The sequence below is a fragment of the Gadus morhua genome, chromosome 7 (genome assembly GCF_902167405.1).
Source record: "Gadus morhua chromosome 7, gadMor3.0, whole genome shotgun sequence".
Taxonomy (NCBI): Eukaryota; Metazoa; Chordata; class Actinopteri; order Gadiformes; family Gadidae; genus Gadus; species Gadus morhua.
Window position 1 is genome coordinate 31,482,057 of NC_044054.1, and position 27,227 is coordinate 31,509,283.

General features: G+C 51.5%; 3 protein-coding genes across 4 annotated transcripts in view; 1 reads left to right on the forward strand and 2 right to left on the reverse strand.

Annotated features, from left to right (window-relative positions):
* Nucleotides 1-99: 99 nt before the first annotated feature.
* On the reverse strand, nt 100-9,042 carry LOC115547645 (inositol-trisphosphate 3-kinase A). Of its 2 annotated transcripts, none has more exons than XM_030362019.1 (7): nt 8,891-9,042; nt 7,629-7,716; nt 6,960-7,157; nt 5,427-5,631; nt 2,793-2,894; nt 2,102-2,173; nt 100-341 (listed from the first exon to the last, which is right to left on the reverse strand). In XM_030362019.1, the coding sequence occupies exons 2-7, from the start codon at nt 7,706-7,708 to the stop codon at nt 111-113; spliced, it is 888 nt and encodes a 295-aa protein (XP_030217879.1). In that variant the 5' UTR covers nt 7,709-7,716; nt 8,891-9,042; the 3' UTR covers nt 100-110. The 2 variants fall into 2 exon arrangements, with proteins under 2 accessions (XP_030217879.1, XP_030217878.1); XM_030362018.1 differs by having other exon boundaries at nt 6,944-7,157.
* ccdc61 (coiled-coil domain containing 61) lies at nt 8,358-17,806 on the forward strand. The gene is made up of 13 exons (XM_030362016.1): nt 8,358-8,557; nt 9,999-10,151; nt 10,280-10,362; nt 10,485-10,645; nt 13,012-13,164; nt 13,799-14,000; nt 14,182-14,264; nt 14,390-14,649; nt 15,118-15,196; nt 15,295-15,492; nt 15,689-15,722; nt 15,837-15,909; nt 16,949-17,806. The coding sequence occupies exons 2-13, from the start codon at nt 10,004-10,006 to the stop codon at nt 17,041-17,043; spliced, it is 1,569 nt and encodes a 522-aa protein (XP_030217876.1). The 5' UTR covers nt 8,358-8,557; nt 9,999-10,003; the 3' UTR covers nt 17,044-17,806.
* Nucleotides 17,807-18,739: 933 nt separating this feature from the next.
* Nucleotides 18,740-27,227, reverse strand: part of atrxl (ATRX chromatin remodeler, like) — a 36,337-nt gene continuing 27,849 nt past the window's right edge. Inside the window, exons 29-35 of the mRNA XM_030360416.1 lie at nt 26,189-26,366; nt 24,859-25,053; nt 23,951-24,094; nt 22,807-22,917; nt 22,124-22,219; nt 20,180-20,308; nt 18,740-19,264 (exon numbers count right to left, since the gene is read on the reverse strand). Of these exons, the coding sequence (XP_030216276.1) occupies nt 19,148-19,264; nt 20,180-20,308; nt 22,124-22,219; nt 22,807-22,917; nt 23,951-24,094; nt 24,859-25,053; nt 26,189-26,366 (970 nt within the window). The 3' untranslated portion in view covers nt 18,740-19,147. The remainder of the gene's footprint in view (nt 19,265-20,179; nt 20,309-22,123; nt 22,220-22,806; nt 22,918-23,950; nt 24,095-24,858; nt 25,054-26,188; nt 26,367-27,227) is intronic.

Genomic DNA, 27,227 nt, shown 5'->3' on the forward strand with positions numbered 1-27,227 from the left:
TGTGTCTAGGGGGGCAGGTGTCAGGTGTCCGGGTGGGAGGGGTTAGGGTGGTGTGTGTTCAGGGCTCCAGGGTGTGGGGGGGGGGGGGGGGGGGGGGGGGGGGGGGGTGTTCAGGGCTCCGGGGGGCCAGGTGTCCGGGCGGGGGGCAGGCTGTCGGTGAGGATGGCGATGAGGTTGTCCAGACCCCAGAGGTAGCCGTCCTCGCGGTTGCCTTCCACCCAGGGGGTCCGGTGGTCCAGGGTGAGGGGGGGGGGCAGGGGGGAGGTCTTCCCGAAGTCGATCATCCACACACCCGACCGGCCCGCGGCGTCGTGCAGGAAGAGCAGAGAGCTACCTACCACCTGGGGGGGGGGGCACCACCAGGATCACCACACTGTACTGTCCAACCCCTACCTGCTTCTTAATGACCTGTCTCTGTACTGTCTAACCCCTACCTGCTCCTCAATGACCTGTCTCTGTACTGTCTAACCCCTACCTGCTCCTTAATGACCTGTCTCTATACTGTCTAACCCCTACCTGCTCCTTAATGACCTGTCTCTGTACTGTCTAACCCCTACCTGCTCCTTAATGACCTGTCTCTGTACTGTCTAACCCCTACCTGCTCCTTAATGACCTGTCTCTGTACTGTCTAACCCCTACCTGCTTCTTACTGACCTGTCTCTGTACTGTCTAACCCCTACCTGCTCCTTAATGACCTGTCTCTGTACTGTCTAACCCCTACCTGCTCCTTAATGACCTGTCTCTGTACCGTCTAACCCCTACCTGCTCCTCAATGACCTGTCTCTGTACTGTCTAACCCCTACCTGCTCCTTAATGACCTGTCTCTGTACCGTCTAACCCCTACCTGCTCCTTAATGACCTGTCTCTGTACTGTCCAACCCCTACCTGCTCCTTCATGACCTGTCTCTGTACTGTCTAACCCCTACCTGCTCCTTAATGACCTGTCTCTGTACTGTCCAACCCCTACCTGCTCCTTAATGACCTGTCTCTGTACTGTCTAACCCCTAGCTGCCCCTTAATGACCTGTCTCTGTACTGTCTTACCCCTACCTGCTCCTTAATGACCTGTCTCTGTACTGTCTAACCCCTACCTGCTCCTTAATGACCTGTCTCTGTACTGTCTAACCCCTACCTGCTCCTTAATGACCTGTCTCTGTACTGTCTAACCCCTACCTGCTCCTTAATGACCTGTCTCTGTACTGTCTAACCCCTACCTGCTCCTTAATGACCTGTCTCTGTACTTTCTAACCCCTACCTGCTCCTTAATGACCTGTCTCTGTACTGTCCAACCCCTACCTGCTCCTTAATGACCTGTCTCTGTACTGTCTAACCCCTAGCTGCCCCTTAATGACCTGTCTCTGTACTGTCTAACCCCTACCTGCCCCTTAATGACCTGTCTCTGTACTGTCTAACCCCTACCTGCTCCTTAATGACCTGTCTCTATACTGTCTAACCCCTACCTGCTCCTTAATGACCTGTCTCTGTACTGTCTAACCCCTACCTGCTCCTTAATGACCTGTCTCTGTACTGTCTAACCCCTACCTGCTCCTTAATGACCTGTCTCTGTACTGTCTAACCCCTACCTGCTCCTTAATGACCTGTCTCTATACTGTCTAACCCCTACCTGCTCCTTAATGACCTGTCTCTGTACTGTCTAACCCCTACCTGCTCCTTAATGACCTGTCTCTGTAATGTCCAACCCCTACCTGCTCCTTAATGACCTGTCTCTGTACTGTCTAACCCCTACCTGCTCCTTAATGACCTGTCTCTGTACTGTCTAACCCCTACCTGCTCCTTAACGACCTGTCTCTGTACCGTCTAACCCCTACCTGCTCCTTAACGACCTGTCTCTGTACTGTCTAACCCCTACCTGCTCCTTAATGACCTGTCTCTGTACTGTCTAACCCCTACGCCCCACGATGTTGTTAGCATTACTCTACTAACAACAGCTGTAGATAATCTTTATAGATATACTTTGTGTTTATAGATATACCATCTGATTTCACAATTGTGTCTTAAATTCCTAAACAGAAATGGACATCATGTGACCAGCCAGAATAAGGATCAGAGAAGCATAGTTAGATTGACAGGTGACCTCTGACCTCGTGTGTCCTGAAGAACTGGGAGGCCTCCAGCGTGTGGCGCAGCTGCTTCAGTCTGCTCAGGTAGCCCCTCTGACGGACCGCGGGAACAACCAGGATTATTATTATTATTATTATCGTATGTTGCAATTTACTGCCACTTAAAAAAAGTACTTTGTAGGCCTTGGCATTAATTCAATAAATCGTTGTATCGTGATAGGCTTCTGATCAATATAAAACATGTTCAACATATCTCGATAAGAGACTGGACCACCGAATCTAGCAGCTGGGTTTGTTACACAAACACGGTTCCATACTTAATTACAATATCTGAGCGTTTTTCATTGTTGCATCGACATTGGAGTATTTATAAAAGAGGAACAGTGGAAGGTCATATTAAGTGTTAAACAGAAGTGTTTGAATCTACAGTAATTCCTTGTCTTTTTTTTTTTTTTTAAATAATCAATAGTTATAATTATCTATCAATTTGATGAAGTCATATCGTGATATTTCTTTCAGCCATATCGCCCAGGGCTAGTACTTAGCCTCATGTAGCGTCTTATCCTAGCGCACTATATATGCACACTATATCACCGACAGTGATATATCGTTGTTTCTCTTTCTTCTGACCAATGTACTCGTGGTAAGACGCTCTGGATGAAAGCGGCTGTAAACGAGTGGCAGGACGCGGAGGGGCGGAGCCGTCACTCACCACGGTCCGGGGGTCGTGGTCCACGAAGTCCCTCAGCGCCTCGCCGACCTGCTCCCTGCTTTTGGTCCTCTTGAAGTTTGTGCGGCACTCTCCGTTGGCCTTCTGAAGCAGAATCACAAGGAGCCCCGTTTACGAGGGCGTGAGCAGCATTTTGAGCATGGGGGGGGGGGACATATTTTGGCGGGGGGTCTCCCACCAGACATTTTTTAGACGTTTTTTTTCCCGCATTCTGGTGCATTTTACCATGTTTTTAGATTTAAAATGATCTACGTTTAATTGTTTTGATTAAATTAACAAGTTAAAAATCTAACATGACCTGGCACTAAAATATAGGCTGAATATCTGAACAGAGAGAAAGCCTGTTCAGCTAAAGCTGGACATTTGGACACTGACTGTGTTGCTGAAGTCTGCCGACTTCTATTGATATGGGTATTCCCCCTACGGATAAAGTGGAACGGATTGGATTCTGAAGCAATGGAAAGAACGCTGGACTAGTAGCCCATGCACCAACCTCATGCACTAATAGTTGTGATGGCAAATGTTGGGGGGGTCCGAACCACTTTTTTTTAAGGTGAGGGGGACGTGACCCCCCTATGTGTAGTGGCGATGCCGCCCATGCCCGTTCATACCGTTAACACTCAGGGCAGGGAGGGTTAGTCACACGTGAATATATTACGAACATTTCAAATCAAACCAATAATAAATCCTTATTCAATATACATTGAATAGTTAGACAAGGAATACTTCCTCTGTAGAAGAGACGTTGCATTCAAGACGTTAACTAGTCACAGTTTAGCAGACCATTTGATCCAAAGCGCCTTACAGGTGATGTTTGTAGACTGCACACGTGTTAGGAACCTTCGCTTCACCCCTAGAACACCCATCCATCCTGCTCACAAAGACCCCTTAAATGTGACATATCACACCACCCGGTGTGAGTGTGATTCGCCGTTACAAGCCGTTTTGAAGATGCAACATCTAGGTGGACACGCCCACTTGTGATGTCAGAAGAGGCCGATTTTCTAAACGGATTGTAACGCCTGATCACACTCACACCTGGTGGCATAATATGTCACCTTTAGGGCTTCTGGAGCTCCTACTCTAGACCAGCCCTAGTCTGGTTATTGCAAGACCAAGCTTAATCGTAGACTGCACGTTGGTCTGGAAAAGCTGCCGTCATTTCCATCAGCACAAGAGGCGTGATCAACGGGCCTAGTTCAACCGACTCTGTACGCGATTGGCTGCTTGCCGTCGCTTCCCTGCCGTCGTTGTGTTAAACCAGCCAATAGCGCGCCAAGGGGAAAAGCCAGCTTGGTGATTGGCTCCCACAAAAAGGTATCGGAAGCAGAACGTATCGCTCTTCTCCAGACCCTTATGGAGGGCGAACTCAAATCGCCGGCAGAATGGGCGGGGCTACCCAGTCTAGACCAGCCCTCAGTCCTGCCCTCAGAGACCCCCTTAAGGCTGGTGGAGCTCCTACTCTAGACCACACCTCCGTCCTGCCCTCAGAGACCCCATAAGGCTGGTGGAGCTCCTACTCTAGACCACACCTCCGTCCTGCCCTCAGAGACCCCATAAGGCTGGTGGAGCTCCTACTCTAGACCACCCCTCCGTCCTGCCCTCAGAGACCCCATAAGGCTGGTGGAGCTCCTACTCTAGACCACCCCTCCGTCCTGCCCTCAGAGACCCCATAAGGCTGGTGGAGCTCCTACTCTAGACCACCCCTCCGTCCTGCCCTCAGAGACCCTTTAAGGCTGGTGGAGCTCCTACTCTAGACCACCCCTCCGTCCTGCCCTCAGAGACCCTTTAAGGCTGGTGGAGCTCCTACTCTAGACCCCCCCTCCGTCCTGCCCTCAGAGACCCCTTAAGGCTGGTGGAGCTCCTACTCTAGACCCCCCCTCCGTCCTGCCCTCAGAGACCCCTTAAGGCTGGTGGAGCTCCTACTCTAGACCCTCCCTCCGTCCTGCCCTCAGAGACCCTTTAAGGCTGGTGGAGCTCCTACTCTAGACCACCCCTCCGTCCTGCCCTCAGAGACCCCATAAGGCTGGTGGAGCTCCTACTCTAGACCACCCCTCCGTCCTGCCCTCAGAGACCCCTTAAGGCGGGTGGAGCTCCTACTCTAGACCAGCCCTCCGTCCTGCCCTCAGAGACCCCTTAAGGCTGGTGGAGCTCCTACTCTAGACCACCCCTCCGTCCTGCCCTCAGAGACCCCTTAAGGCTGGTGGAGCTCCTACTCTAGACCAGCCCTCCGTCCTGCCCTCAGAGACCCCTTAAGGCTGGTGGAGCTCCTACTCTAGACCCCCCCTCCGTCCTGCCCTCAGAGACCCCATAAGGCTGGTGGAGCTCCTACTCTAGACCACCCCTCCGTCCTGCCCTCAGAGACCCCTTAAGGCTGGTGGAGCTCCCAGTATAGACCACCCCTCCGTCCTGCCCTCAGAGACCCCTTAAGGCTGGTGGAGCTCCTACTCTAGACCACCCCTCCGTCCTGCCCTCAGAGACCCCTTAAGGCTGGTGGAGCTCCTACTCTAGACCCCCCCTCCGTCCTGCCCTCAGAGACCCCTTAAGGCTGGTGGAGCTCCTACTCTAGACCCCCCCTCCGTCCTGCCCTCAGAGACCCTTTAAGGCTGCTCCTACCCTGACCCCCTCGATGCGGAAGCCCTGCGTGGTGGTGGAGCTCAGGCTCTCCCTCCACTGCATGTACCGGGTCTTCAGGACCCCCCGCTGGGCCCCCTCCTGGGCCGTGGGGGCCCCGGGGTCCACCGCCACCATCTTCTCGTACATGTCCTGCCGCAGCTTGGGCCGCTCCCGGGCCAGGCGCAGCTCCTCCTCCTGGTACGTCCTGCGGGGGGGGACCGGGCGTGGAGGTCAAGACGGGGTCAAAGGTCAGGAAGCAAGAGTCAATTGAGATAGAGGGTGAATGAATGGACGGCATTTATGTCACGCTTTTCAAACCAGTAACCCCTCGAAGTGCTTTACAATACTGCCAAACATTCACCCATTAATAAACACATTCACCCATTAATAAACACATTCAGCCATTAATAAACACATTCAGCCATTAATAAACACATTCAGCCATTAATAAACACATTCAGCCATTAATAAACACATTCACCCGTTAATAAACACATTCAGCCATTAATAAACACATTCACCCATTAATAAACACATTCACCCATTAATAAACACATTCACCCATTAATAAACACATTCACCCATTAATAAACACATTCACCCGTTAATAAACACATTCACCCGTTAATAAACACATTCACCCGTTAATAAACACATTCACCCATTAATAAACACATTCACCCATTAATAAACACATTCACCCGTTAATAAACACATTCACCCATTAATAAACACATTCACCCATTAATAAACACATTCACCCATTAATAAACACATTCACCCATTAATAAACACATTCACCCATTAATAAACACATTCACCCGTTAATAAACACATTCACCCGTTAATAAACACATTCACCCGTTAATAAACACATTCACCCATTAATAAACACATTCACCCATTAATAAACACATTCACCCGTTAATAAACACATTCACCCATTGATAAACACATTCACCCATTAATAAACACATTCAGCCATTAATAAACACATTCACCTGTTAATAAACACATTCAGCCATTAATAAACACATTCAGCCATTAATAAACACATTCACCCATTAATAAACACATTCACCCGTTAATAAACACATTCACCCATTAATTAACACATTCAGCCATTAATAAACACATTCACCCATTAATAAACACATTCACCCATTAATAAACACATTCACCCATTAATAAACACATTCCCACACCGACGGTGGAGGCGGCCATGCAAGACATCAGCCAGCTCGTTGGGAGCAGTCAGGGTGTGACGTCTTCCCCAGGGACAACTCGACACTCACAGCTAGGAGGAGCCGGGGATCGAACTAGCAACCTTCTGGTTACCAGCGATGGGATGATTGAAAATGAAGTCACAAAAATAGAGTGATGAGGAGGATGAAAGGTGAGCCAGACACCCGACACCAGAACCAGACCAGTTCAGATCCGCGGTATCAGGAAGAAGTGAAAGCCTTGAAGCCTTGAAGCCTTGAGGCACCCCCCCCCCCCCCCCCCTCGGTGCTCACCGGGTGCCCATCTTACAGTCCATGATGGCGGGCGCGTGGAAGCGCGTCAGCAGGTTGTCCATCATGGTGTAGTCCTGCCCCTCGTGTTGGACCACGCCGTGGAAGGAGGGGACAAAGGCGCTCAGCCGGTCCTCCATCAGCCTCCGGAAGCATCGCTCCTCCCCCTCGCAGTGTCTCTTCAACAGCCTCCCGTTCTCCCCCACCTGGAAGCTCTCTGGGGGAGGGAGGGAGGGAGGGAGGGAGGGGAGGCAGAGGGAGGGAGGAGGAGAGGGAGGAAGGAAGGAGGAGAGGAGAGGAGAAGAGAGGAGAGGAGGGGAGGAGAGAGGAAAGGAGGAAGGAAGGAGGAGAGCAGAGGAGAGGAGGAAAGGAGATGAGGAAGGAAGGAAGGAGGAGAGGAGAGGAGGAAAGGAGAGGAGGAAGGAAGGAAGGAGGAGAGGAGAGGAGAGCGGAAGGAGAGGAGGAGAGAGTGAAGTGAAGAGGAAAAAAATGAAGGAAGGAGGAGACGGAGGAAGGAGGGGGAGTTGAGAGGTTATCAGAGGAGAGGAGAAATGGGTAAAGGAAGGGAGGGAGGGGAGAATGAGGGGAAGACATTACAGTCTGTGATCCGTATCTCTCTCTCTCTCCGATCTTTAGTGCCTTCCAGAGAATCAAGCCAAGCGAGCAGAAATGAGCGGATTGGGGATACCTGCGTGTCCGACCAGCTGTAGCCAGGGCTGAGGCTCTGTGCCGGGCAGCAGGAGAGGGCTGGAGGGCTGGGTCATCCATGTGTCGTTCTGCATGGAGAGAGAGGAGCCTTCACGTCAACATGGGGAGCAGGGGCTGTATGGACTGTCACTCAGGAGGGCAGACTTCAGACTCCCTGACTCAGCTGGTTCCTCGAGGGGCGGCTGTCTCCATGGAAACAGTCCCTGGTCACTGGGGTGGACTAAGAGAGACCCGGGTTCACTCGGGACCCACGCAACTTTGATCAAACATTTACACGCTTGTTTTGAACGAGGCAGAAGCCTGGAGCGTTTCAGGTTCAACAAGTTTGCCGATTATGTGTCAATGTGAAAACACAAAACACTCATTGGTCAGAGGGATAACATGACAAATATAATGTAGACCGTTATAAAAAATATTATTAATTAATTATATCATAATAATATTAATACACTATTATCATATACATGTATAATATTTAACAATTTATTCATGTAATATTACAATGTTTATGATTCAAATGGACGATTATTATTATGATTACAAAATAATATTATTACTATCACTACAAATCGTTTATAACATTATATATCTTACCAAATAAATAGTATTTATATTCTATGTATTGAGCCATGTATTTTATTATTAACATGTCTATGCTGCAGGTTAAACACTGGGGGGCAGCAGCGTCCCCTTCCCAGCAGAACGCCGAGGAAGAAGAGCCGCCGCCCGCCGGAGGAAACATGGACACCCGAAGAAGAGTTCAACGGTCCCGGTTCCCGGTTCTCCTGCCGCCGCTCCGGTCTTCGGTGGCGGGGACTTACTAACTGTTCGCTGCGTGTTATCGAGGACCAAGTCCGTGTAAAGGATGAGCTCGTCCGTCCCCTGATCCCACGGACCTCAGCAGACCAGGTTGGTGTTATTGTGTTTCAGTGAATATCGAGTTGGTGTCAAAGTGTCGTCTGATGATCTGAGGACCACCGACTCACTCCCCGTTCGTTGGTGATGGCAACACCGCTAAAGTTTAACGAGACGGTTTTCCTAAGATAACCCTCAGCTCATGACAGAGCTCATGAAAAGAAGAGGCGCCTCGGTTACACGATGATGTCCAGAAAACTTAAATCAAAGTGAAGCGCTCAAAGTCCTCACGAATGAAACGCTTTTCGCTGCGAACTATTTGATATGATCTGCAAATGTCATCATCTCATCGTGTCACGGAGAACGATTTTTCCCGGCGGTACGTACCTCGGAGAACATGGTTCACCCAGTCCGTTCTTCTAGAGGAGCTCCATGAAGTATGTGGTCATTATTAATGTGATGCGCTCTCTAGCGTCCCCCGTGGTGAGGGCGTCTAGAGGCAGAGCAGAGCAGCAGCCTACCAAGTACCAGCAGGGTAAATGAGTGATAGTGATGGACAAAGTGCATGTAGGAGACATTTTCTCTATGGCTCCACCTACTCATTATCCAACCTAAATTGTTATTCTTTAATATTTTACAAAGCCATAGAAAGAACTCCATTCGGTTTTGTTTTTTTTAAGCTTTTTTATAAATAAAATGATATATTTATTTCAGGGTACCTCTTGGTGCTGTTTAGTTCTCATTCTTCACCGTTTCCTTCTTTTGTTTTAACGACCAAGAACCAAGGACATCTAAACCGCAATGAGCATTTAGAATTGCCCTACACGTTTTCCTTGTTTGCCCAGTGGTTTCGGTTCTAGCCAGACATTTCACTCTACGCTAGTAGTGAAGGCTCCTTCTCTCACACTAAACCCTGGTGTAACACTGGGCCTACCAGAAGGATTGTGTGGGTTTCCATCGGGAGATGTTCCAATACCATTATTCCTTACGAGTATATACCGATTCAGAATCTAGTATTGTAAGTAACTACTCATAGCTAATAGCATTTCTTCTTATTGAAGGGTTCTCTGACGATGACAGCAATGGAAGTCGGTTCACTTTCTGTCTACACATTTTTTTCATCATCATTTACATTTATAAGCTATAATTATAATAATACATCACATAGTGTCCGTCATGTTCTCTGCCTGTGTAATAAATGAGCTCACACATGAGTCAAGTGATGGTATCGGATCGGCAAATAGACTTTCTTACTCGGGACAGGGGTTGCAAATTAGTCTTGACTAGAAACCTGTGTGCATGGCATCTATTTAATATTGAATATGAAACAATGTACAATGTATTTGTCCCTGCTCAATAATCTACTCGCTGATACCCAATGCTGCCTAAAATGCTGCCTCGGAATCTCCGATACTGGTATCGGTGTGGGGACAGCTCCAGCCTCCTGTCGCTGGAGGAGTGGCTGATGTCCTGTTGGGTGTGCTCCTTACCCCAGGGGCCATGGAGGCCAGCTCGGGGGTGGAGGAGGACCTCGTGTTCAGAGGGGTGGAGTTCAGCGTGAAGGTGGAGATGGAGAACGGTCTGCTGGCGGTGGAGATCTCCGACGTGAAGACCGCCGACCAGTGGAGGGGAGAGTTCGATCCCGCCTGTACGTGACGGCCGCGAGGGTTCGGTCTGAGTAGAAGGCCGGGAGGCCTTCATCATTGTTATTAATAATGACATTTTTATGCCGTTTTTTTTTTCTTACGTGTGTACAACTTCTCTGTTCTTCTGAAGACATTGAGGACCTCACACGCAAAACTGGAAACTTCAAGCAGTTTCCAATCTTCTGCAGTATGCTGGAGTCGGCCGTTAGACAGGTGAGTCTCCGATGAAGACTCCATTGCCTCTTCTAGTTGTAAATACCTCACAGTTGGACCATCGCATTGTAGACCGTATGATCTACCCTAAGTGTGACTGGCTTCATCAATCGTTTCTTCAGACGAGTGATTCGGTGACCCTTGACCTCCTGACCTATGCCGACCTGGAGCTGCTGCGGAACAGGAAGGCGGGGGTCGTAGGTCGTCCCCGGGGCGGGCAGCAGTCCCCAGCCCTCGGCGCCAAGAGATACCTGATCCTGATCTACACCGTGGAGTTCGACAGGTCGGTTCCCCCTCTGAACCCTTCACTTCACCTTTAACCTCTGAAGAACCCTTCACTTGACCTTTAACCCCTGAAGAACCCTTCACTTGACCTTTAACCTCTGAAGAACCCTTCACTTGACCTTTAACATTGGAATGACCCTTCATTTGACCTTTAACCTTCTGAAGAACCCTTCACTTGACCTTTAACCTCTGAAGAACCCTTCACTTGACCTTTTACCTCTGAAATACCCTTCACTTAACACTCACCCCAACTCAACCCTATTCCTTAACTTAAAGTGAGGGTGGGCTATCTGGAGGAACCAGCCACAGATCTTGTATCCTGAACCCCCTCCCCCTCCCCAAAACACATGGCTAGCTTCAGCATTAGGTCAGCTAGCCTTGAGGGAGACTCACGTCCCACCCTCAAACCCTAATCCCAGACTCACTCCTCACCAGACTCACTCCAGACTCACTCCTCACCCCAGACTCACCCCAGACTCACTCCATCCTGCTGGCTCGGTCCTCCCGGTGAAGGGTTCTAACGTGGTCCCCCTCCCGGTGAAGGGTTCTAACGTGGTCCTCCTCCCGGTGAAGGGTTCTAACGTGGTCCTCCAGGTGAAGGGTTCTAACGTGGTCCCCCTCCCGGTGAAGGGTTCTAACGTGGTCCTCCCGGTGAAGGGTTCTAACGTGGTCCTCCTGGTGAAGGGTTCTAACGTGGTCCTCCTCCCGGTGAAGGGTTCTAACGTGGTCCTCCTCCCGGTGAAGGGTTCTAACGTGGTCCTCCTCCCGGTGAAGGGTTCTAACGTGGTCCTCCAGGTGAAGGGTTCTAACGTGGTCCTCCAGGTGAAGGGTTCTAACGTGGTCCTCCCGGTGAAGGGTTCTAACGTGGTCCTCCCGGTGAAGGGTTCTAACGTGGTCCTCCTCCCGGTGAAGGGTTCTAACGTGGTCCTCCTCCCGGTGAAGGGTTCTAACGTGGTCCTCCAGGTGAAGGGTTCTAACGTGGTCCTCCTCCAGGTGAAGGGTTCTAACGTGGTCCTCCTCCAGGTGAAGGGTTCTAACGTGGTCCTCCCGGTGAAGGGTTCTAACGTGGTCCTCCCGGTGAAGGGTTCTAACGTGGTCCTCCTCCCGGTGAAGGGTTCTAACGTGGTCCTCCTCCCGGTGAAGGGTTCTAACGTGGTCCTCCAGGTGAAGGGTTCTAACGTGGTCCTCCTCCAGGTGAAGGGTTCTAACGTGGTCCTCCTCCAGGTGAAGGGTTCTAACGTGGTCCTCCCGGTGAAGGGTTCTAACGTGGTCCTCCCGGTGAAGGGTTCTAACGTGGTCCTCCTCCCGGTGAAGGGTTCTAACGTGGTCCTCCCGGTGAAGGGTTCTAACGTGGTCCTCCCGGTGAAGGGTTCTAACGTGGTCCCCCTCCCGGTGAAGGGTTCTAACGTGGTCCTCCTCCCGGTGAAGGGTTCTAACGTGGTCCTCCTCCCGGTGAAGGGTTCTAACGTGGTCCTCCTCCCGGTGAAGGGTTCTAACGTGGTCCTCCAGGTGAAGGGTTCTAACGTGGTCCTCCAGGTGAAGGGTTCTAACGTGGTCCTCCAGGTGAAGGGTTCTAACGTGGTCCTCCTCCAGGTGAAGGGTTCTAACGTGGTCCTCCTCCCGGTGAAGGGTTCTAACGTGGTCCTCCAGGTGAAGGGTTCTAACGTGGTCCTCCAGGTGAAGGGTTCTAACGTGGTCCTCCTCCCGGTGAAGGGTTCTAACGTGGTCCTCCAGGTGAAGGGTTCTAACGGGGTCCTCCTCCAGGTGAAGGGTTCTAACGTGGTCCTCCTGGTGAAGGGTTCTAACGTGGTCCTCCTCCCGGTGAAGGGTTCTAACGTGGTCCTCCAGGTGAAGGGTTCTAACGTGGTCCACCAGGTGAAGGGTTCTAACGTGGTCCTCCAGGTGAAGGGTTCTAACGTGGTCCTCCAGGTGAAGGGTTCTAACGTGGTCCACCAGGTGAAGGGTTCTAACGTGGTCCTCCAGGTGAAGGGTTCTAACGTGGTCCTCCTCCAGGTGAAGGGTTCTAACGTGGTCCACCAGGTGAAGGGTTCTAACGTGGTCCTCCAGGTGAAGGGTTCTAACGTGGTCCTCCAGGTGAAGGGTTCTAACGTGGTCCTCCCGGTGAAGGGTTCTAACGTGGTCCTCCTCCAGGTGAAGGGTTCTAACGTGGTCCTCCTCCCGGTGAAGGGTTCTAACGTGGTCCTCCTCCAGGTGAAGGGTTCTAACGTGGTCCTCCTCCAGGTGAAGGGTTCTAACGTGGTCCTCCTCCCGGTGAAGGGTTCTAACGTGGTCCTCCCGGTGAAGGGTTCTAACGTGGTCCTCCCGGTGAAGGGTTCTAACGTGGCTCTCCCGGTGCGCCGCTAGGATCCACTACCCGCTGCCCGTGCCCTACAAGGGGAAGCCGGACCCGGCTGCCCTCCAGCGGGAGATCAGGGCCCTGCGGACCCAGCTCAGCGCCGCCACCTCCCAGGGGGGGCCCGGCCACGCCCACCCTGAGACCCAGAGGCTACGAGCAGAGTGGGTCCTCGCGCGTTCATCCCGTCACATTCATTCATCCATTCATTCATTCATTCATTCGTCAGAGGTGCTGGGTTGCACAATATGAACGCCTGTGGTTCCGTTCCTCCCAGTAGCCACAGGATACTTCTAGGTCAATGTGACCGTAGACGTCGCCACACACGAGGATGTGGTCGGGATTAGGGCTGCACGATTCATCGAATTCAAATCGAAATCGCGATGTAATAGAACGCGGTATGCAAAACGCCAAGGCTGCGATAAAAAAAAAAAGAAAATATAAAAAAAAAGGGTGATTTGTTACCGTTACTGACTGGAAATCAGTGCGATTCATATTTTTTAATTTTTTATAATTCAATAGTTAAATAAAGTTTATAATATAAATTAATCTCCACACATCGGCTTGGCCTAAAGGAAAGATCAGTTTTTATGTTGACTGCTTCCAATGTTGTGTTGGTCATACTAAGGAATGATTTAATTATTTTTTAGTGAATAATACACAACATGAGGAACTTCATGAGTTATAAAAATCGCACATTAAATCGCAATATTGGTCAAAATAATCGCAATTCGATTATTTCCCCCGAAGACGTTCAGCCCTGGTGGGGATATGAAGTCTCCCCCTCTCCCCCCCCAGGCTGGCCCAGGTGAGGGAGGAGAAGCAGGCCCTGGCCCACGCCCTGCAGCGCCTGCAGGGGGGAGGAGCAGGGGGGAGGGAGGCGGTGAGGAGGAGCAGGGAGGCGCTGCGGGACCTGGAGGAGCAGCTCCTGAAGGAGCAGGCCAAGGGTCAACGCTCGGCCAGCAGGAGGAGTCAGGAGCAGCGCCTCCTGGTGGAGCAGGTGGGGGAGTGACGTCATCCTCACTCAGTGTGATGTCAGCGCTCAACGTGATGTCATACTGTGTGTGTGTGTGTGTGTGTGTGTGTGTGTGTGTGTGTGTGTGTGTGTGTGTGTGTGTGTGTGTGTGTGTGTGTGTGTGTGTGTGTGTGTGTGTGTGTGTGTGTGTGTGTGTCTCCCCCAGCTGGAGGAGCTCAGGGAGTCTGAGAGCGCGCTGCGCGTCCGTGTGAAGGACCTGACCAGCGAGCTGGCCTCCTTGAGGAGAGGGTGAGCCCACCTCCTTCCTCCCTCGTTTCCTTTCCTTCCCTGAACATGTGCTCCTCCCTCGTGTTTCATTCTTCTCCTGCGTGACGGGGGGGGGGGGTCGGGTGCGTTTGTTTTTGACTCCGCAGCCGGGCGACACCCGTGTACTCTGGCGGCTCGCGGGCCGACATCCAGACCCACCGGTCGCTGTCCCGGGAGAGGGGCTCCGTGACCCGGGAGAGGGGCTCTCTCTCCAGGGACCGGGGCCCCGGAGGGCTGGGGGGCCGAGCCCGGTCGGGGTCCCGGGAGCGAGCCGACGACCGCGTCCTGCGCTCGGGGGAGAGGGGGCGCCGGGCCGACTCCTCCGGCCCCCGCGCCCACATCCCCCGACCCTCGCCCTCCCCCACCGGTACGTGACCCCCCCCCCCCCCCCCCCCCACTAAGGGACAGAAGCCCCCCCCTGAGCCCCCCAGGCCCGGGGCGGTGGTGGAAGTCCTTCCTTCAACACCTTAACGATGGCGTTAGAGGATGGGGCTCAACGGTTAATCGAATTCAAAACCGACATCGCGATGTATAGAACGCCACATCTTTTCATCAAATGTTTTATAGGAAGTGCAGAACAGCTGGATACATATCTGTCAATTATTTTTGGATTTGAACATTTTCTAATTAACCCTTTTGTTTATTTTTTTTAGTTTAAGTCCTCAGTTCCAAAGTGTTTTTTTGGAGAGCTGAATAAACACGTCACGTTTTCAAACTCAAAAATAATCGTTTGAATAATCGTGATTTCAATATTGACCAAAATAATTGTGATGATGATTTTATCCATAATCGAGCCGCCCCTACCTCCTCCCTCCCCCCCCCCCCCCATGTCCAGGCTCCGGGGGGCTGCGCTTCGACCCCACCGCCTACATCCAGGACCGCCAGCGCCGCCTGAAGGAGGCGGACCTCAAAAAGTACGTTGTCTTGTGATTGGCTGGTTGATCGAAGCTCAACGCTAGCAGCGGCGGTAGCTAGCTAGCGTGCGTGCTAACGTTGCGCCGCGTGTCGCTAGGCTGAGGAAGACGCGGCGAGACATGCTGGCGTCGCCCGTCCTGTCTGAGAGGGGGCGGTCCCGTTCCCGGGAGCACCGCCCCCTCGCGGAACGCTCCGGCAGCCGGGGGCGGAGCCTGTCCACGGAGAGGCGGGGCAGCCGGCCGTCCTCCGCCGGGTCCGTGGTGGACGAGGATCACATGACCGGCGTCCTGCTCAGGTGACGACCTCCTCGACTCAACTCTGTTTATATACGATGCGACGCCAAGAGCGTAACCATGGAAACGAGTAGACGGCTGCGGCGATGGGGGGCGGCCGGCGATGGAGGTTCGTGGCGTGGAGACGCTGCCTCCCTGACGTAAAGGCCGGTCGAGCCTCGGGTCTTTGCCCTCTAACGCGTGTGTTTGGTTTTACAGAGGAAGGAAACCGGTCTACAACGGCGCCAGCGCGGTGAGTGATGTGTCGGCCGTGGGACGGGGGGCCGGCGGGTTGTAGTGGGGTGTGGGTGCAGGCGGGGGGCAGGGGGGCCGCCAGCTCATCCTGTCCTTCATGTCCCCCCTCCAGTCCAGAGGGAACGGGTCGCTGGGCCGGAAGCCGCTCTGCAGCACGCCCACGTACCGGAGGAGAGAGGACAGAGGTACCGCAGGACGGCTGGACCCCCCAACCACCGCGCAGACCACCCTCCCACCACCAGACAGACCCCCCCAACACCACACAGACCCCCCCCCCAACACCACACAGACCCCCCCAACACCACACAGACCCCCCCCAACACCACACAGACCCCCCCAACACCACACAGACCCCCCCCCAACACCACACAGACCCCCCCAACACCACAGACCACCCCCTACCACCGCACAGACCCCCCCAACACCACACAGACCCCCCCCCAACACCACACAGACCCCCCCCCCCCAACACCACACAGACCCCCCCCCCCAACACCACAAAGACCCCCCCCAACACCACACAGACCCCCCCCCCAACACCACACAGACCCCCCCCCCTACCACCACACAGACCCCCCTCCCACCACCAGACAGACCACCCCCCAACACCACACAGACCCCCCCAACACCACACAGACCCCCCCAACACCACACAGACCCCCCTCCCACCACCAGACAGACCACCCCCCAACACCACAAAGACCCCCCCCCCAACACCACACAGACCCCCCCCCCAACACCACACAGACCCCCCCCCCAACACCACACAGACCCCCCCCCCCAACACCGCACAGACCCCCCCCCAACACCACACAGACCCCCCCCCCAACACCACACAGACCCCCCCCCCAACACCACACAGACCCCCCCCCCAACACCGCACAGACCCCCCCCCCAACACCACACAGACCCCCCCCCCAACACCACACAGACCCCCCCCCCCCCAACACCACACAGACCCCCCCCCCCCCCAACACCACACAGACCCCCCCCCCCCCCAACACCACACAGACCCCCCCCCCCCAACACCACACAGACCCCCCCCCCCCCCAACACCACACAGACCCCCCCCCCCCCCAACACCACACAGACCCCCCCCCCCCAACACAACCACAGCCTGCTAACCCAACCTTTACTACAGCCATGACCAGCTACAACCCTCCCCCATGTCGTCGGTCTCTACCATAACGAACCACTAAGCCCTCCCCCCCCCCCCCCCCCCAGAGAGCTCCATGGACGCGGGGACGGAGCTGTCGGAGATCGACGCTCGACTGCAGGCCCTGCAGGACTACATGAGGGACCTGGACACCGGACCCTGACCCGGACTGCAGGAAAGACCTGGACACCGGACCTCGACCCGGACTACAGGAAAGACCTGGACATCGGACCTCGACCCGGACTACAGGAAAGACCTGGACATCGGACCTCGACCCGGACTACAGGAAAGACCTGGACCCCGGACCCGGACCCTGACCCGGACTACATGAGACCTAGACCCCGGACTACAGTAGCTCACCACCTTCCCTGCACTCGGACCTTTGAAGGTATCCCTCCTGTGGACCGGAGGACCCGATGACCTGGTTGACTGCACCAGGACCTGATGTGGTACACTGGACCAGAACCTGGTCTTGGACTCTTGGACCTTCTGGCTGCTTGTTGTCTAAACTGTGATCTCACTTTGTATAAACCGTGTATGTTTTAAATTCGTATTTTTTATTCAAAGCTAACGGGTGTACTCCGCTGCACGTCGCTATGAAGTGGTGAGACCTCACTCTTCATACGTGCACACCTTGTTTTGTTGTATTCTATTAAAAATGCTTTTTTATGAACTTGGAACTTTAAAAAACAGCCGAGGATTTGAAATGATATATATTATTGTTTTGGGTCCTTAGTACGATTCCATTTCGATATCCCCCATTGAGTTGGCATCTGGCCAGTGTGTTAATATTGATATTTATATCTTGTAATCATCACTTCACTGTTCTCACTGCTTTATAACTCTTTCTTCACACTCTAGATGCCTAACTCCTAGACCTCTACTCCACGTTTTTAAACCTCATTAAATGATTCATGTGCCGCACACCCCGTTGTAACGTCATTATAATGTTCAAACAGAACCTTTTCCCCGGTGTGATGGCTCACATCTCATGATCTGGGACAACACGCGCGGTCAGCCTTCTACAGAGTTCCAACTCCAGCGCTGGGCCAGCCAGAGGCAGCCATGGATGACTGATGTTAATCTGTCAGCGTTTCTCTTCAGCATGTCGTTTAAGCCACGTTAGGGTTCAGAAGCGATTGTGATCACAGGGATTAACGGCCCTCCGCAAATGTCCGCTAAGCTTCTTTACCAAAATTTAAAAATTCATTCTTTACATGCAGAGGAATGGCGCTCAAGTAATGCTCTTCAGTCCAGCTCGGGGTCAGGATAGGGTTGTGGGTTTCGATTCCATGTGAGCGAGTCTCTCACCCCTTCCTGCTCCTCGAAGGCTGAGCGCAGTGGAAAGATGTTCTGCTGAAGGACTGAGTCGTGGTACACTCTGTGGAGCTGAGCTATGTTCTCGTGTGTGTTGGAGCGGAACAGAGTGGACATCTGCTGATACTAGGCAGCTGCCGAGGGTTCGTTAGTTAAGGGCGGGGGGGTGGGGCTCTCTGGGAACAGATGCTCCCCCCCCCCCCCCCCAGCGGGATGGGTCACATGACTGCTAGGAGTCTCCAGAACACCCGATTGTCTCTGGTTGAATGAGCAGGACTGCAGCGTTTCCTGCAGCAGCAGAAATATGAACATTTATGAACTTGTTTGTTTATGGAAGAAGGAGAAACGTTTCATGTTGGTTCCACTAGTTGGAAATAATCTGTTCTGAACAGCCTCAGGTCATAAAACAAATGTGTTGAGTATCCAACTCTTGAAGGAGCGTAAGAATATTCCTTCGATATCCCAAACAAGAACAATATTCACCCTTGTGTGACTGCTGGAGTATTACCAATGTTAAAACCCTTTCAAAAAGACGACAGAGGTTCTTGCAAATGTCTTTATTATAAAACCAGGACTATTTTTGAGAAGATAAAAACAAATAAATCGAAAACCGGATACAACCGGTATCTCTTCTCTACACTTTAAAAAAATACTTCTGCTGTGAACTTCACTGCTTCAAATCGTACGGTAAAGCAACAACCAAACTCATAAGAAACAACTGGACGAATCAGTGTGCCCCGCCATGGACACTCAGTGAACTAACGACATCAGTGAGAACACAGACTGATGTGACCTTGAGTAACATGTTCGTTACTCTCCGCTGGCTCGTCCAGACGAAGTTTGTTAAAGTGCAAATTCAACTCTTGGCATCGTAATGCTAATCCTAACAAAGCTTCTTTATTCAAAGTTAAATAAAAATGGAAGGAGGGGGGGGCAGGGGGTCCGTGCCGCTACAGCGCGTGGCTCTGTGCCCTCGCCGCTCCCTGGGATGGACGGGCGGTTGCCATGGCAGCCTGAATCCCCTGGTCACGCCGGCTGCTCAGGATGCCCTCGATGCACTGGGTCAGCTGCGGCGGCACGTTGGCACGACATCGCGTTAAAAAACGACATCACGTTAGCACGTTTGAACCGCCCTCGGCGGTGACGTCACCCGCGACGCGGACACTCCCGCTCACGCGATGACGTCACGACCACCGGGGCGAGACGTGTGACGGACAGGCGGGCCGGCTCCGTGCCGACCGGCCGCTCGTCACACAATCTCCCCCCCCCCCCGCTTGTGATGTCACACATGGCTCTTAAAGGGCCCATGACATGCCAAAATCTGCCCCTCATGACATCACAAGAGGGCCGTGTCCGCCTAGACGAACACGCCCACTTATGATGTCACAAGGGGCAGATGAGAAAAACGGCGTGTAACGACTTATCACTCTCACACCTGGTGGCATGTCATGTGCCGTGTTCCAATATCCATACTATCCGTACTTATTAGCTTAGTTTGAGTACGTAGGGCGTTCCAATTCAGATCGGGCGCAAATAAGTGTACTGAAAGGACCCGGATGTATACTCAAAACGGTCAGTGTGGATCGATGTACACTTTTCGTACTCAACGGCCGCCATCTTAGCTACGTAGCGGAAGAGGGCGAAGCCAGGCGGACCCAAAGTCGGTGCATTTTCCACATAGCCTGCATTAATAGAGTCATTTTGTAGTTTTTATAGCTGCTAGGCGTAAAGAGTTGACCGTTCAAAACGGGATGTTTATTGCGGGGGAGCAGTCGTGATCGTAATTTCCGGTTAGTGCACCGCGGAGTATTCGATTTTTTCGAAAATTAGCGCACTTAGTGAGTGTACTTAGTGTACTTCGTTTAAGTGTACCCATGGAAGTATGGATATTGGAACACGGCAATGGTTACTTTAATGGCCGCTGGTCACATGGAAGGGGGAGGTGCCAAACGGAGGGGGGAGGAGCCTAACGGAGGACTTACCTGTTGCTGGTGGGCGAGGACCTCCTCGAACAAGGCCTGCCGCCGCTGCCGCTCCTGCTCGTCGGAGAGCCGACATCGCTCCGCGTTCTCCCGGACCACCTTCTCCGGGGCCGTGGCGTGCTGCACACGCTGCAGGGGGGAGCAGGCGGTAAAACAAGAGGTAACGGGAGGGTCGTCTTTTTATCGTAGGATGGTAGGGGTAAGTCCCGCCTTTTCGCCTCTGATTGGTTAGAAGGGCTCTCTTTTAGTGCGTGGTTTGATTAGTCCTAGCTGTTTGGGTTAAGCCTGCCACACACATGAAGATTTTATAAATCTCAACCGATTTTTTATCTGTGAGAGACCCCACACATTAACATTACATTAACAGTTTTGATCGTATTGTGTGTGGTGTCCTGCGATATTCCAAACACAGCACACCACACACATAAAGATTTGTCTTCAGACGCACTAGAATCTTGTCCCTCAAGCAAGAAATCTCGCTATGAACAAACGTGATCTGACGTAGTACTCTGACTGACCTGTGGGGGCAGTCACACCAAAAATAGTCATTGAACTAACTACAAGAAGAAGTGAAGAAGAGCGAGTGTAAACCGGTGTAAACTCATGGAGGACCAGCTGGATACCGACTGCATGATGGTGGTTTTGGGATTAATCCTAACTGAAAAATCCCTTAACTTTAACTGTCTTCGCCATATTGGTGGTATTCAGGGATATCGTAGCCATGGAGATAGCTCGTTATAATTCCGTGTTCAGTCAGCTCGCTCTTTATTGGTTAAATTCAATATTACGTCACGTTGGAGACTCCCGATTGTCGGCTTCCCCCCCACACAAGACGATTTGACACCACAACGTTCTTCGCCGATAATCGTAAATATTGAACATGTTTAATACTTACGATTATCGGCGCCGACTGATTTCGGAGCCGATTGTCGGCCGAATTTCACTCTTAACACACCACACACTACAAGAGAATCTTATAAAATAATCTTAAGCGCTTAAGATAATCGGGCGATGTCTGTCCGTGATCGGAAGGGGGAAAATCGGGGCAAAATCAGCCCGATTATCTTTATGTGTGTGGCAGGCTTTAGGTTTACGGTTGGTGTTAAGCCTAACCCTAACCATAACCAATCAGAGGAGAGCTCTTCTAACCAATCAGAGGCGAATCTGAGGCGAAAAAAGCAGTACTTTACCTCTACCATCCTACGAAAAAATAATGAGCTAACGGGAGGTAGAGTATGTATTACAAATGTTGTAGTTAAAAAAACAACATAAAAATCAATGTCATTCGTTCGAAGGTTATTTGGTTGAGCCGTGCAGCATTTGGTTAAAGTCCTCTCCTGGTTTGGAGCTATTCTAGCAGTAGCTAGGCTGATAAGCAGTATGCTAGCTCCAGCGTAGTGGTTAGCAGTATGCTAGCTACAGTGTAGTGGTTAGCAGTATGTTAGCTCCAGTGTTAGCGGTTAGCAGTATGCTAGCTCCAGCGTAGTGGTAAGCAGTATTTTAGCTCCAGTGTTAGCGGTTAGCAGTATGTTAGCTCCAGTGTAAGCCGTTAGTGTTAGCGGCTAGCATTATGCTAGCTCCAGCGTAGTGGTTAGCAGTATGTTAGCTCCAGTGGCAGCGGTTAGCAGTATGTTAGCTCCAGCGTAGTGGTAAGCACTATGTTAGCTCCAGTGTTAGCGGTTAGCAGTATGTTAGCTCCAGTGTAAGCCGTTAATATTAGCGGCTAGCATTATGCTAGCTCCAGCGTAGTGGCAAGCAGTATGTTAGCTCCAGTGTTAGCGGTTAGCAGTATGCTAGCTCCAGCATAGTGGTAAGCAGTATGTTGGCTCCAGTGCTAGCAGTATGTTAGCTTCAGGGTTAGCGGTTAGCAGTACATTAGCAAATCCTGAACCAGGACCGGGTCCTATCTGTACCGGGGCTGGCGGCGGCCGGGGGATCACTCACCACTCTCTCGATGTAGTCCTGAAGGCTGATGCAGGCCAGAGACTGAACATTGACCCAGGCTGCGTTCACCACCCCCTGGCTCTGCTTCACCAGACCCTGGAGGGGGAGGAGAGGAGAGGAGGAGGTGAGGGTGGAGGGGAGAGGGGAGGAGGGGGAAGGGAGGAGGGGGAGAGGGGAGGAGGGGAGAGGAGAGGAGGAGGGGGAGGTGAGGGGAGGGAGGAGGTGGGAGGAGAGGAGGGGAGGGAGGAGGTGGGAGGAGAGGAGGAGAGGGGAGGAGGGGAGAGAGGAGGGGAGGAGAGAGGAGGTTGTGAGGAGGGGAGAGGGGAGGAGGTGAGAGAGAGGAGGGGAGAGGAGGAGGTTGTGAGGATGGGAGAGGGGAGGAGGTGAGAGAGAGGAGGGGAGAGGAGGGGGGAGGAGATGGGAGGAGAGGAGGAGAGAGGAGGTTGTGAGGAGGGGAGAGGGGAGGAGGTGAGAGAGAGGAGGGGAGAGGAGGAGGTTGTGAGGAGGGGAGAGGGGAGGAGGTGAGAGAGAGGAGGGGAGAGGAGGGGGGAGGAGATGGGAGGAGAGGAGGAGAGAGGAGGTTGTGAGGAGGGGAGAGGGGAGGAGGTGAGAGAGAGGAGGGGAGAGGAGGAGGTTGAGGAAGTGTGCGAGGAGGAGTTGAGCGGGGAGGTGAGGGTTTGTACCATGAGCTGCTCGCTGGTCTTCATCCGGAGGGTGGCGGGGTTGAGGTCGGGGTCTGAGTTCTGGAGGGGGAGGGGACCGGACCGGGGCTGCTTGTTCAGTAGGAAGACCCCCTGGTGGGAGAGCAGGTCGGTTAGCGGGTCACCGGGTAACCAGGTCAACTACTGGATAGTTCCACCAGGTAACCAGGTAAACTTCTCCAGCTCTACTCTAGCTCCAGCGTTAGCCGTTAGTGGTATGCTGGCTCCAGTATTAGCGGTTAGCAGCATGCTGGCTCCAGCGCTAATTGTTAGCAGTATGTTAGCTCAAGCGTTAGCGGTTAGCAGTATGATAGCTCCAGATTTAGTGTTGACTAGTGTGTTAGCTCCAGCGTAAGCGGTTAGCGTTATGCTTGCTCCTGTGTTAGCGGTTAGCAGTATGCTTTCTCCAGCGTTAACTTTTAGCAGTATGTTAGCTAAGTGTTAGCGGTAAGCGGTATCCTGGCACCAGCGTTAGCAGTATGTTAGCTCTGGTGTTAGCGGTCAGCAGTATGCTACCTACAGTGTAAGCAATAAGCAGTATGTTAGCTCCATCGTAAGCGGTTAGCAGAATGCTGGCTCAAGTGTTAATGGTTAACAGTATGTTAGCTGTAGAGTTAGCGGTTAGCAGTATGTTGGCTCCAGCGTTCGCGTTAGCAGTATGCTAGCTACAGTGTAAGCAATAAGCAGTATGTTAGCTCCAGTGTTAGCGGTTAGCAGTATGTGTGCTTCAGCGTTAACTGTTAGCAGTATGTTAGCTCAAGAATTAGCGGTCAGCAGTATGTTAGCTCTAGTGTTAGCGGTTTGTATTATTTTAGCTCCAGCGTTAACGGTTAACAGTATGTTAGCTCCACCGTTAGCAGTATGTTATCTCCATCGTTAGCGGTTAGCAGTATGTCAGCTCCAGCGTTAGCGGTTAGCAGTATGTCAGCTCCAGCGTTAGCGGTTAGCAGTATGCTAGCTCCATCGTTAGCGGTTAGCAGTATGTCAGCTCCATCGTTAGCGGTGAGCGGTATGTCAGCTCCATCGTTAGCGGTGAGCGGTATGTCAGCTCCAGCGTTAGCGGTTAGCAGTATGTCAGCTCCATCGTTAGCGGTGAGCGGTATGCTGGCTCCAGGGTGAGCGGTACCTCGGCCTCGTACTCGGCCCAGGCCGCCTTGCGCTCCGCCTCGCTCAGCTCCTCGTCGGCCTTGTGGTCCAGCAGGGTCTCGTGCTCGTGGTACGACACGATCTGGTCCTTGCAGCTCTTCAGCAGCTCAGACAGCACCACGTCCTGGGAGGGGGACACCCTGTTAGCACGCTACAACACTGGGATTACACTGTCGTTAGGTCGTTAACAGAGTCTGTGGGAGCCAACATACGACATAGTCGACATAGAAGAGATAGCAGTAGTAGTAGTATAGTAGTAGTAGCATTAGTTGTAGTAGCACTAGTAATAGTAGTAGTACTAGAAGTAGGAGTAGTAGTCGTTGCTGGCTTCAGGGTGTAACTGCAGTAGTAGTATAGTATTAGTATCAGTAGTAGTAGTAGTCGTTGCTGGCTTCAGGGTGTAACAGCAGTAGTAGTATAGTAGTAGTATCAGTAGTAGTAGCAGCATTAGTTGTAGTAGTAGTAGCACTAGTAATAGTAGTAGTAGTAGTAGTAGTACTAGAAGTAGGAGTAGTAGTATAGTAGTAATAGTCACTGCTGGCTACAGGGTGTAACAGCAGTAGTAGTATTGTAGTAGTAGTAGTGGTACTAGAAGTAGTAGTAGTATTGTAGTAGTAGTAGTAGTCACTGCTGGCTTCAGGGTGTAACAGCAGCGGTAGTAGTATAGCAGTAGTAGTAGTATAGTAGTTGTAGTCACTGCTGGCTTCAGGGTGTAACAGCAGCGGTAGTAGTATAGCAGTAGTAGTAGAGGTATAGTAGTAGTAGTCACTGCTGGCTTCAGGGTGTAACAGCAGCGGTAGTAGTATAGCAGTAGTAGTAGTAGTCACTGCTGGCTTCAGGGTGTAACAGCAGCGGTAGTAGTATAGCAGTAGTAGTAGTAGTAGTCACCGTTGGCTGTTGGGTGGTGGTGGTGCGCTTGCTCTTCTTGGAGTTGGGGTCGTCCAGCATGTCGGGCTCAAACATGTAGAGCTCCGTGAGCTCGAAGAGGGTGAAGTGCCTCTCGATCTGCTGCTGGTCCACCACGCGGAACGACAGCGACTGCTTGGCCACCTGCCGGTCGTAGATCTTCTCCTCCATCGTTCCCTGAAGTAGGTCACACCCGTCAACACCAGTAGACCACCAACAAGAGGTCATCACTGGAGGAGGTCACACCCGTCAACACCAGTAGACCACCAACCAGAGGTCATCACTGGCAGATCACCACCACCAGTAGATCACCACCAGTGGATCACCACAACCAGTAGACCACAAACAAGAGGTCAACATCAGTAGATCACAAACAAGAGACCTCCACTAGTAGATCACAAACAAGAGATCCCCAATAGATCACAAACAAGAGATCCCCACTAGATCACAAACAAGAGATCCCCAATAGATAACAAACAAGAGATCCCCACTAGATCACAAACAAGAGATCCCCAATAGATCACAAACAAGAGATCCACAATAGATCACAAACAAGAGATCCCCAATAGATCACAAACAAGAGATCCCCACTAGATCACAAACAAGAGATCCCCACTAGTAGATCACAAACAAGAGATCTCCACTAGATCACAAACAAGAGATCCCCAATAGATCACAAACAAGAGATCTCCACTAGATCACAAACAAGAGATCCACAATAGATCACAAACAAGAGATCCCCAATAGATCACAAACAAGAGATCTCCACTAGATCACAAACAAGAGATCCCCACTAGATCACAAACAAGAGATCCCCACTAGATCACAAACAAGAGATCTCCACTAGATCACAAACAAGAGATCCCCACTAGATCACAAACAAGCGATCCACAATAGATCACAAACAAGAGATCTCCACTAGATCACAAACAAGAGATCCCCAATAGATCACAAACAAGAGATCTCCACTAGATCACAAACAAGAGATCCCCACTAGTAGATCACAAACAAGAGATCTCCACTAGATCACAAACAAGAGATCCCCAATAGATCACAAACAAGAGATCCCCAATAGATCACAAACAAGAGATCTCCACTAGATCACAAACAAGAGATCCCCACTAGATCACAAACAAGAGATCCACAATAGATCACAAACAAGAGATCTCCACTAGATCACAAACAAGAGATCCCCAATAGATCACAAACAAGAGATCCCCACTAGATCACAAACAAGAGATCCCCAGTAGCAGATCACCACCACGAGTGGATCACCACCACCACCAGTAGATACTCTAGATCTAGAGGTTACCTGGGCCAGGAAGCGGTAGACGAAGACGTTCTTGAGCTGTCCGAAGCGGTACACCCTGAAGATGCTCTGGATGTCGTAGGAGGGGTTCCAGGAGGCGTCGAAGATGATGACCCGGTTGGAGGCCACCAGGTTGATGCCCAGGGACCCCGCCCTCGTGGAGATCAGGAACAACCGGCCCCTGGGGCGCGGGAGGGTGGGGGGCAGGATAAGGTTGGGCTGGGCGATTACTCAAATTTTGATCGCGATTTCGATTTTAGTGTCAAACGATCACAAAACTAATATCGAGTTTTCAATTAATCTTTATTTTTTTTATGTTTTATAAAAAGTGCAGCTGAATAGCTGGATACATATCTGTACATTATTTTAGATTTGAATATTTTCTTTTTGACCATGTTTTGTATTTTTATAAGGCGAAATTTCAAAGTTCTCAGTTGCAAAGGGTTTTTTGGGAGAGACATGCTGAATAAATCCATCATGTTTTCAAAATGTTTTTCAAAAATAATCGCTTGAATAATAAGCGTGATTTAAATATTGACCAAAATAATCGTGATCATGACTTTTTCCATAATCAAGCAGGCTCAGGCTAAGGGAAGACTCTGCAAAGGACTCAAGCCTCACTTGTTCAGTGTTCACCTAGACTCTGTATGGCCTCCCCACTTACCCCCCCACACACACCTCTTATGTAATTGCTGTATGTTATACGTCCTGGCACTTTATGTACACACGTATGTTGTACATCCTTGCACTTAAAAATAGTGCTTAGCATCGTGTAGCATCTTATCTTAGCTATCTTTGCTGCAAGTGGGGAATGGGTTAACCTAGCGATCGTTAGTGCTTGGCACTTGGTTCCACTAACGTCCTTACTCTACCAACAGCAATATATTGTTGTTTCTCTTTCTTCTGACAAATGTACTTATTGTAAGACGCTTTGGGTAAAAGCTTCTGCTAAATGCCCTCAATGTAAATGGAAAGGGAAATGTAATACTCAGGTGAAAGGTTAGGGTAAGGGAAAGTCTAATCTAAGGGACTTGAAGCCGTT

Bases quoted from the DNA above. Each gene is read 5' to 3' on its own strand.
- LOC115547645 (XM_030362018.1), bottom strand. The intron at 2,895-5,426 runs GTAGGAGCAGCC...ATTCTGCTTCAG, and splicing joins TCCGCATCGAGGGGGTCAGG to AAGGCCAACGGAGAGTGCCG. The intron at 342-2,101 runs GTCAGAGGTCAC...CCCCCCCCCCAG, and splicing joins AGTTCTTCAGGACACACGAG to GTGGTAGGTAGCTCTCTGCT.
- ccdc61 (XM_030362016.1), top strand. From the start codon at position 10,004: ATGGAGGCCAGCTCGGGGGTGGAGGAGGACCTCGTGTTCAGAGGGGTG. The intron at 10,363-10,484 runs GTGAGTCTCCGA...TCGTTTCTTCAG, and splicing joins TGGAGTCGGCCGTTAGACAG to ACGAGTGATTCGGTGACCCT. The intron at 15,910-16,948 runs GTACCGCAGGAC...CCCCCCCCCCAG, and splicing joins CCGGAGGAGAGAGGACAGAG to AGAGCTCCATGGACGCGGGG.